We start from the raw sequence: 10,385 nt of genomic DNA on the forward strand, positions 1-10,385 counted from the left end.
ATGGGACAGAATTGGGAGTTTTCTTCATTTTCCAGAATGGTCACATCATAGCAGCCAGCCACTTGCGCTGTTTCTGCAGGACAGGGCCTCAAGGGGGATCGTGGAAACTGGGCTTTTGTTTAATTTTGGTTTGTGAGGAAGGCAGTTGCTCAGACTATCCAGCCAAACCTCTCGCCCTGCCTTATCCTGTGATGAAGCAATCTGGGACTTCCTGGATGTGGGGTCACCCTGAGGACAAAGTCCCTGCTCCTCCAGGCCCACCATCCACAATTAGGGGGAAATTTAAAACCTCTTTTGTCAAATGCTGTCCTTGGATGTGGGCGTTCCACCTGCAGGCCGCCGTAGCCGAAGCCTCGTTTTGTAGTAAAACTAGATTGCAGCTGTCTCTCCCTTTTGGCCCTTCTGGACTTCCTTCATTGGGTGGGGACTTTCAAGGGTCTGGAATGGGATTTCCTGTTTTATTTGTTGGAAAAAAATAAAAAAGCCCTTTGGGGATGATGCTGTTTGCCGCTGCCTGGCCAGTCGGTTCCTTAGGCAGCTGGCGAGTGGGTAAAAGATAACTGTGTCTCTTGTACGGAAAGCCTGAGGCCTACACAGGCGCAGGGTCTGGGCAGAAGCTGAAGCACCGTGAGCAGGCCAGCCAGAGAAGCGGGGGTTCGCTCCGTGGCTGGCCTGGGGGAGGGGAGCACGAGCCTCATCCCAACACAGCGTGGTCCCTGTCAGGGCACTGGGGACGCACAGGCGACCAGCGGCCTCACTACAATCACCCAAGACGGGGAGCAGAGACGATCGGGGTGTCCTGCTGCCACTTCCCTCCCTGATACCCCCTCAGAAAGCTCCACACTCTGGAGTCTGAGCGTCTGCTAACTGCGCCCTCTGCCTTTGCCCCTGTGGCTTAAGCCTGTGCTCAGATGTTCAGACCACACACACACACACACACACAGAGGCATACACTGGAAGGGGGTGGGGAGGGGGTGGTGGAGAGAGACTTTCCCCGGATATTCAGTCCAGTTGGTATGCAGTACTAGGCGCCCCCAGCAACATCTGTTTCATACATCCAGTAGCCTCTTTTTAAACACCCGTGGTGTCAGAGATCTCATGACCCGACATGGCATCAAGTTCCATGGGGAGGCAGCCCCGCCTAGTAGAAGGGCTTTCTTAATCCGAGCTGAAATTGACTGCCAGGTCCCTTTTGTACGGGAGAAACTTGCAGAGACTGGCAAGCAGCCATCCTGTGGTTAGGTGGTCCCTTCTTCAGGTCAACGGCCCCGCTCCATCCCATCTCCCTCCAGCCTTTAGATATTTTCAGGATCCCCTCAAGAAGGAACGGGGAGTTAAGAGTTAGCAGTGAAGATGAGGGGCTACTCGATGAACAGACTCCCTTCCACATCCATTTCTTCAAGCTGGCATTTGGGGGAGTTCAGGAGAAATTCCAGGTTCAGACAGTATCAGGGGCAGTGGATGGAAACCCCAGCGACACAGCGTTTTCCTAGATGAACCACCCACAGACACCCACAGGCAAGGATGTTTGCTTCTCTGACCATCAAGCCTAGCAAACTGCTGGGAGACGGTTTTGTTGCTGTTGTTCTTGTGCAAAAGTCTTTTTTTTTTTTTTTAAATCTTGTCTATTTTATTTGGCTTTGTTTCAAACCAGATTACTTGGAATTGGGGAGGTGTTTGAAAACTCTGATTAGAGTCTTAGCCCAGAATGTAGCTCAAATGGTAAAGACTCAGGGTTCAGTCCCTGGGTTGGGAAGACCCTCTGGAGGAGGGAATGGCGATCCACTCCAGTAAGCTTGCCTGGAGAATCTCATGGACAGAGAAGCCTGGCAGGCCACGGTTGCTCTGGGTTGCAAAGAGTTGGACACGTCTGAGCGACTAACATACACATCAGAATGATATGTTTGTTGTTCTGTTGGTTTCCCCTTGGGGTTGATGACTCAGTGGGCGATGGTTCACTGCCATCTGGGGGGTCCTGACTTGGCTCAGATCTCTGACCTGGGCAGAGGCCAGAGCCCTGCCCAGCAAGGCAGGTGGGATATGACAATCTACAGATGCCCGCTGGAGATGATCTGGGCTTTCTTCCTCTTCCTGCACAAACTGACGGATGGAGAATCGTCTTCTGGTGAACATGCTGCTTCACGAGATGTTGCCGGCCCACCCGAGTCCTGGAAACCACCTGGTGGAATGAATTATCTGTACAGTCCCGACACTCCCTGATAGGTGGAAGCTGGAAAAACACCACCATCCTTGCCACGAATCTCTGGTTCTGTGGAGCCAGGCAGCTGGAGAGGGACGGGGAGATGAGATGGCAGATTCTGGGGACAGTCCCTCCTCGGGATTTGGCTGCGAGCTTGTCTGGCCGAGGGCGGTGGTGAGGCTGTTGGACAGGGGTTGAAATGCAGAACTGATTAAAAGTGGATGAGATCTGAGGCCCAGGATTTTCTCTGGGTTTTGAGAACCTGGAAGTGCTGTGATCTTCAGATCTAATCGATGTCACAGGGCAGCAGGGTGCCGGATGTGGCGGGACAGGCCAGCCAGGAGGGGTTTCCGTGTCCTCTGAATCTCAGAAATGCCAGAGCGAGGTTTTCTTGCATGAGATTTTAGACTCCAAGATCTCTGGGAAGAAGAAAACTCAGTCCCTTTAGAACCCCAGAAGGGTGTGGGGGATGAGCTAAACCTGCCCACATCCCATCCCGATCTTGAGGGCCATCTGTAGCCCTGCTCTCCCTCGTCTCACTCTTGTATCTGTGCTCTGGATTCTTAAGAACAATAAACAAGAACAGACAGAATGGGGAAAGTAACAGGTCAACAGATTCTAGGCCTGGTGTCAGAAAATGCCTGCATGAGACAGTCAGAACCCCAAAGTCTTTCCCCACCTCCAGAAAATCAGAATAACAATGAAGAAGAAAAAAAACAGTCCAAGGAACAATGGGAAGAAATGAAAGAGACCAGAAGACATCAGCTGCGATAAAGACTAACAATAGAACTCCTAAGATGTTACTGCGTATTACAAAAGAAGAAAGTAGACTCAATGGCCCAATTATAAATTTGCTAAAAATACATATATATATCTTATATATATATTTTATTTGAACAGAAAAATAGACTACTCTGAGATGCGCGGACATCCTATGACGTAGTCACGCATCAGATATTTCTAGAGCCAGAAAAATGGTAACAGAAAACGCAGAGGTAACTCTTATTTCTGGATGTCGCCAGCGCTGGTTTGGGTCGCCCGGGGTTGAGTGAAAGCATTTGGATGCTGTCATATAAGCAATGGGAGGTGAGGAAATTTCAGCTCAGGGCTGGAGGTTCTCCACTGTCCTGCTGGGGGAGTCACGGGAGGACTCTTTCATCTCCTGCCAACTTCATGGCGGTAGAAAAAGTCCTTTCTCAAAGGATCATGTGCTAGAGGCTTTTTGCCTCCCTCTCAGAGGATTCAAAGTTACTTGACTGGAGGCTGAAGCTTGGGGTCATGTTACTTGAGACTAGTTAGTTGGCAGAGAAACGAGAAAAAGAGAGAGGGAGAGAGAGAGACCGGGCTTTAGTGACCCTTGTCTGGTAAATTTTAAATTCCCCCCCCTGCCCACGGACTACACACTCCAGCCAAGACTTGGAGCAAGACAGAAATATACAATAGTTACAAACACCAACAATACATTACAGTTTTACAGAAGAGAATACCGTTCTGTTTTTGTTTTTTGTTTTTCTCATTAGAAACGTGGATCTTATTAGGAGAGGGGGCAAGGATGAGGCTTGCTAAGACACGGCGGAGGAGAGGTTGGGTAATCAGTCTGAAAAAGTCTGTGTCACCAGCAATTCTCAGGGGCAAGCCAGGTGGGTTGAAAGGAAATGGCCTCCTCAGGATTTTGCTATTTCACCATCGTTATCTTCTTCCTTCTTGATCCCCGATGCTTTGAGAGAAAGGGGCTTCGTGGGAATGAATGTTCTTTCCTCTCTTTTCTTTCCCCATTAAGTGTGCTTAAGATAAAATTCCTAAAGAAGGCACTGAGAAATCTACTGCACGGAAGTCCTATTGTTTTTCTTTACCCCAAGATAAAAAGGTGAATAAACGGACTCCTCCAGAGCTTGCCCACCTCTCTCTGCTGGTCGTCGACGGTCCCCTGGGTGATCAGGGCGCACAGCTACCTGGTCCCTTGTTTTTGTTGTCCCTTGTAGCCTGTGTCTTGACACACACACTCAGTTGTGTCTGGACCTGGTCCCTAGCCCTTTTTGATAACGGTGGAAGTTTGGCGGGGTTCTTGATGAGTTTTATTGAATGTGCCAAAGGGACCAGGCATCCATCCACCTCCAGCCCCTAGATTCATTTCTTTGGGATGAAATAACATTTCTTGGTGTTTTTTTTTTCTCCCACTTTCATTGGTTCAGGAATGGGTGGGACCACCAGGTTAAAGCAGTATTTGCCTCCAAACCACTGCTTTTCTCTCCTCCATCAACACCAGTCTATCAAGGTTAGCTTCTCAGTGGAGACTCTTAGGTAGATTTCCCAGTGCACGTACATAGTACATGTACAAGTAGGGTGTACACATCTTAGAAAATCTGGGCATGTTTCTTTTTGGCAGGTGGGGGGCCTGGGAAAACTTACAATACTCTATTTTGAATCGGCACAGGGTAAAAACTGTATTCCTATGATAACATCCACAAGTAAAAGGAAAACCCAAAACAAAACGCAATACTTTCTAAGCATAGTATATGCTGAATTTCAGTTATTCTGTTTCTATAAGAACTCTATAGGACTCTGGCTATTAAGCCTGAACAGGTAGGTTCTTCATGATACTTCTGAATTCATCCTTCAAAAGTGACTCAATAAAATGCTACTTTAAGTTCAGACAAAATACACGGGGAAGGAAAGGGATAGGTCCTGCATGACCACGCAAGGCAGATAGGGCCTTTGGTTACAAGGAGAGTTGCACCAATTGGTTATTAGTTTAAAAAAAAAAAAAAAAAGAAAAAAAATCATTTCTAATCTGTACACTTCTTGACTGCTTCAACCAGCAAATGAAATGCCTCGATTTGAAGAAGGGGTGATAAGTTCCTTCTCACTATATATGGCTATATTTAAACATGTTCACTTTCCTGATATGTAAAATAGACTATATTATTATTATCATTGTTATTAATTTTTACAGATAGCATCAGCTCTAAAAATATCTGAATCGGAAATCACAACTATTTACTTTTATCAAAAAGCATTTGTTTGTTTTCCCTGAATTTTCACGTTTGTGCTGATGGCAGATGTGAATGGTGACGGAAACAAAGACACGAGAGATGGCCCTGGGAAGACTGCCTTGCAGCTGTCCCTCCACCGGCCCCCAGCTTGGACTGTGTGCTCAGCAAGGCACCTGGGGGGCCCTGCGCTTCCTGCTTCCGGTGAGCCACCAGCCCGGGAGTACCTCGTACTCCCTGCCCCTTAAATCCCTTAGGATTTGATGCAAGAGTGCTCTGGTACTTCCGGAGTCAAGACACTGTGTTAACGCAGCAAAAGACAGGACTGCGCCCTCTTGGAGGGATCTACAGTCCCTGGAGATGCTGAGAAGCAGTGCGGACCGGGTGCATATGCAGCAGAGGACACGACGTTTTCAAGGGCAGTGGAATGACCCCGTGTCATCATGCCTGTGACAGGTGGCCCAGTCTCATGCCGCTGTGCAGAGGGCAGGCAGAACGAATCTGCGATGCTTGTGTACTGACGGGTGGATTGTGCCATTGTACCAACAGGCAGACCAACAACAGATTCTATGAAGGACAGGCAAACCACGTTTTGTCCCATCAGGAAGACGAATGCCTGGCACTATATTGAGGATCGGCAGAGCTACGCTATTGTACTTGGGACGTCATCCATCAGCATTGTGTTAGGAGAACGACATCGCGCCACTGTCCTGAAGACAAGTAGATCAATAACGTGCCGTTTTCACTAACAGACGGGCCAGCAGCACGGCATCGTGCTAACCAGCGGCTCCACCCAGTGTTCCCGAACTGGGGAGTGGCCAGCACCACCATGCTGCTGAACTAAAATCAGGCAGGTCGACGCCAGGTCATCAAACTGAGACAGGAAGACCAACACCGAGAGAGGGCGAGCAGAACCGCTCACAATGCACACGGATACTTATTGCTTTTGTCTGTACTGGCTGCATTGATGGCTGCAGGCAGGAGAGCTGAGCTGGGAGTACAGACAGTGACACTGAGAACAGAGTACAACACCCAATGCCCAACCGTCTACATCATCCTTCTGAGATGTTCCTGCTTCCTGCACATGTGACTTAAGCACAGGCCCCCACGCAAGGGCCAAGTACCCTTCCTGATGCAAGAGGGTTAAGGGGAAGCTTCAGGGGGGCAGGGAAGGAGCCCACAGACTTTGACAGCGATACCAGCACAGTATCACCCACCGTGGCCAGACACAAGCCTGGAGCAAAAACGCAGCTGTAGTCCCAGCGAAGTGGCCCACGGGAAATCATGCTTGTTTTAAAGTGCGAGATGTTGACACTGTCCCTGGTAAAACCTATTTTTTTTTTTTTTTTTGAAAAACATAAAGTGCTTTTTATTTTAACTTTTTTCTGAAAACTTAAATACCACAGGAAACAAAAAAGAAATTCTATTATAATAAGTACTTTCCCTGCCTCAGCAGGAAGGATTCAAAAGTCTGAACTGGGCATTTCAATTGGGGACTTTTTTTTTTTTTTCCTTTCGTTTTTTTCAGGTTAAAAAAAAATCAGATTTTATTCTGTTCTTCGGTAACATACAGTCGCTTTGAATAAGCTATTCTTTTGCATATTTGACACTTGCATATCTTTTGAGTCTACGCTAGTGATGTACAGAAAGCGTTTTTCTTCTCCACCCTAAAGCAATGCTCAGAGTTCATACTGTTGCCTGGGCACCCGCCTTCTGAACCCTTTCCAGATTGCCAGGGGGCAATTAGAATTGAGTACAAGTGGTGCAACTCACCCTGATGATATCTCAAAATAAAATCTCAGGTACTATGGAATACTGAAGTCAATGAAGACATTTGAGGAAGGGTTTTGCGCTGGGATCCTGGCTTACGATGCAGCTTTCCCCAGGCCATGAGCATCCCCCGTAGCCTTCCAACAGTGGGGTCCATCCAGCAGGTGATGGACAGACGTTCCTAGAGGTGGCCAGGCAACACCCCAAACCAAAATCGTCAACCCACTCTTCGAACGCCGGCCACCTGTTCCAGCATCCTTCTTCAGCGGAAGCCAGGAGGGATGAAGATGCTGCCCTCCGAGGCTGTGGCGGACAGCCACGAGAGAAGAATGAGGAGTAGGTGGCCTCGGCGGTGTCTAGAACGTGGTAGTGGTGGCTGCGAGTTCTGTTCTTGTCATCTTCCAAAGAGGGCAGTAGAGTTGTTACAAGGAGGCGCCATACCCTACGGCTTGGCCCGCTTTGCTTCTGATGGACCCGGTAACGGCTCTCAAGGTTTTAAGGGAGCTTCCGCTGGAGTCTCTCTTCTTTCTGGGGGCTTTGCAGAGCCTTTCTGTTTCAGAGTTCATGCAGAAAACCTCCGCGGCAGGTAAGCTGAACAGCACCCCTCTTTGGACCCCGCCAGAAGTCTCTCCTCCGTGTGGGGGTGGTTCAGATGCTCTGATCCCGTGAGCTTCCATGGGCTCCGCCCCCCGGCAACACGCGGACGTCCGGGGAGATGTGGTTCTCAAGTTTGCACTTTTCTGGACCACTGGGAGCTTTTCCAGTCAATGCTTCTGTAGGGTAAATACAGTTCTGCCTTAAGAACTTAGGGGAGGTGGGTAAGGGGGAGCTCTCAAAGTGGTTCGTCTCTGACCTCGTCCCGACACTGAACTTGGGACTGGTGTTCCCGTGGAGGCTCTTGGGAGGGCTGGAGCCCACACTGTAGAGGACCTGCCCTTCGTCATCTGTGTCCGCGTCAATGTACTGGTGGATGCCAGCTTCGAAGTTGAACGCTATTGCTGTGTGTTTCTCGGGCGACCGGGGGGGTGTCCGAGCGCTCGCTGTGGTGTAGATGGAGGACTCTGGACTCAGCACAGGCCTGTCCAAGAGGGTGGCACACTCCAGTCCTGCCACAGCTGCGGCAGCACCCCCCCGGTTCCTAAGAGGGTCATGGTACATCCCCAGAATGGGGACTAATGGACTGGGGTCGCCCTCCATGAAGTTGACTTTCAGAGCTCGAAGCTTCAAGGGGTTGGTGGTCTTCATGGAACTCTTGGGGCTCTCGATGAAGAAACTGGAGTGATGGCTGGCATCAGGGGTGGAGTTGGCCTCCACGAACCTACCACCAGTGGCACCCAGAGCTCCCCGCCAGCCAACCTCTGGGGCCATGCCACCTCCAGTTTTGCTGGGAAGTGATGCCAAAGGGCTGTGGGAGAACCTGGTGGCTTCAGGGAAGTCTGTGGCACAGCTTATGAAGCTATCAATGCTCGACATGCTCCGCATGTCAATGACCCCTTCTGTACGAGTGGGCAGAGGGGCCACGGGGCTGGGGATACTCTCCATTTCAAGTTCTTCCTTTGGTTTGCTCTGGGTGGCTGACTCCTTAGTATTGAGGATGGGTTGAGATTGGGTCTTGGCCATCTTGTTGTACATGTCTTCCAACTGCTGGACGTTCAGGTGCTGAGGACTAGAAGATGATCTGGCTTTCTCAGGGGATCCCTGCTCCTTGGTTTCAAAGGATTTGCTTGAGCTGGTTTCAGACAGTGTCCTCTTGGTCCATTTCCATTTGTTGGGAGACAAGTGATTATCTTGCACTTTCTCTTTCTGACCCACATTCTCTCCATTTTTCTCAACCACAATGTCCATCATCTCGATGCTCCGGGGGAATGCATCCTTCATGTTCATGGATACGATGCTGCCGTTCCTCTTGGCTCTCTCCAGAGCCTCTCTCCGCTTGATGGCTTTCTCCTGCCTCTTTTGCTCTTTGTAAAACTCAGAGAAGTTATTGACAATAATGGGGATGGGAAGAGCAATCACCAGGACCCCTGCGATGCAGCAGAGACCCCCCACAATTTTCCCCAGGAGAGTCTTGGGGTAGATGTCTCCATACCCAACGGTCGTCATGGTGATGGTGGCCCACCAGAATGAGGCCGGGATGCTTTTGAACTTGGTGTCATCCTCATCCTTCTCGGCAAAGAAGACAAGGCTGGAGAAGATCATGATGCCCATGGCGAGGAAGAGGATGAGCAAGCCCAGCTCGTTGTAGCTCCTCCGCAGGGTGAAGCCCAAGGACTGGAGGCCAGTGGAGTGACGTGCCAGCTTAAGGATGCGGAGAATACGCATGATCCGGAAGATCTGGACCACGCGGCGGACGTTCTGGAACTGCAGCACGCTCTTGTTGGATTCAGTGAGGAAGATGGTGACGTAATATGGCAGAATGGCCAGCAAGTCAATGGCGTTGAGTGGGCCCTTGAAGAACTTCCACTTTTTGGGGGAGGAGAGGAACCTCAGTAGGTACTCCATGGTGAACCACGCGATGCACACGGCCTCCACGTGGGCCAGCTGGGGGTTGTCTGTGGTCTGACCGAACTCGTCAAGGCTCTGCAGCTCGGGCAGGGTGTTGAGAGACAGGGCAATGGTGGAGAGGACGATGAACATGATGGAAATTATGGCAAGGATCTGTGAGGAGAAGAGAGTGGGATTTAGTTAACAACCACCAATGGGATGGTCATCCTAATACTCTGGGTCTGCAGGACATTCCTCAATGCTCAAGAGCATTGTCATATCTCATCAATTAGCTAATGGCTGGATGTTTGAGATTAAAAGATTATTTATTCAAATCCATTTATCACATAGACTTGGAAACTGATGCCCAGAGAATTGAAATGGTTTAAAGCTAATCATCAAGCCCAAGGGTCAGTCAAATTTGTCTATAAAGGGCCAGGTAGTAAATATTTAAGACCTTGAAGCCCATGAATTCTTGGTTGCCACCACTTAACTCTGCAACTGTAGCACAAAAGTGAATGAACATAGCTGTTTCAATAAAACTTTATTTACAAAAACTGGCAGTGGATTGAATTCGACCTGCAAGTCATAGTTTATTGTCTCGTGATCCAGACCAGTGGTTCATAACTATTATGGAGTGGGGTACCGCTTTCCTGACCCGATGCTAGTGATAATAAGTTACCCTTTATCGAGTGTTCACTGTATGCTAGGCACTGTGCTAGTCACTTCCCATGAAGCTCCTTATTTCATTCTTTTTTTCTTTTTTATTTTTTTTTAGATTTTATTGAATTTTTATTTTACAGATTATATGGCCACATTAACAGAAGTCTTTTTTTTTTTTTTTAGTTGGAGGCTAATTACTTCACAACATTTCAGTGGGTTTTGTCATACATTGATATGAATCAGCCATAGAGTTACACGTATTCCCCATCCCGATCCCC

General features: G+C 49.0%; 1 protein-coding gene across 1 annotated transcript in view; it reads right to left on the reverse strand.

Annotated features, from left to right (window-relative positions):
- Positions 1 to 1,601: 1,601 nt before the first annotated feature.
- KCNB1 (potassium voltage-gated channel subfamily B member 1) overlaps positions 1,602 to 10,385 on the reverse strand; it is a 112,303-nt gene continuing 103,519 nt past the window's right edge. Inside the window, exon 2 of the mRNA XM_043479754.1 lies at positions 1,602 to 9,618. Coding sequence (XP_043335689.1) covers positions 7,609 to 9,618 — 2,010 coding nt within the window. The 3' untranslated portion in view covers positions 1,602 to 7,608. The remainder of the gene's footprint in view (positions 9,619 to 10,385) is intronic.

This window comes from Cervus canadensis, chromosome 10, assembly GCF_019320065.1.
Source record: "Cervus canadensis isolate Bull #8, Minnesota chromosome 10, ASM1932006v1, whole genome shotgun sequence".
Lineage (NCBI taxonomy): Eukaryota > Metazoa > Chordata > Mammalia > Artiodactyla > Cervidae > Cervus > Cervus canadensis.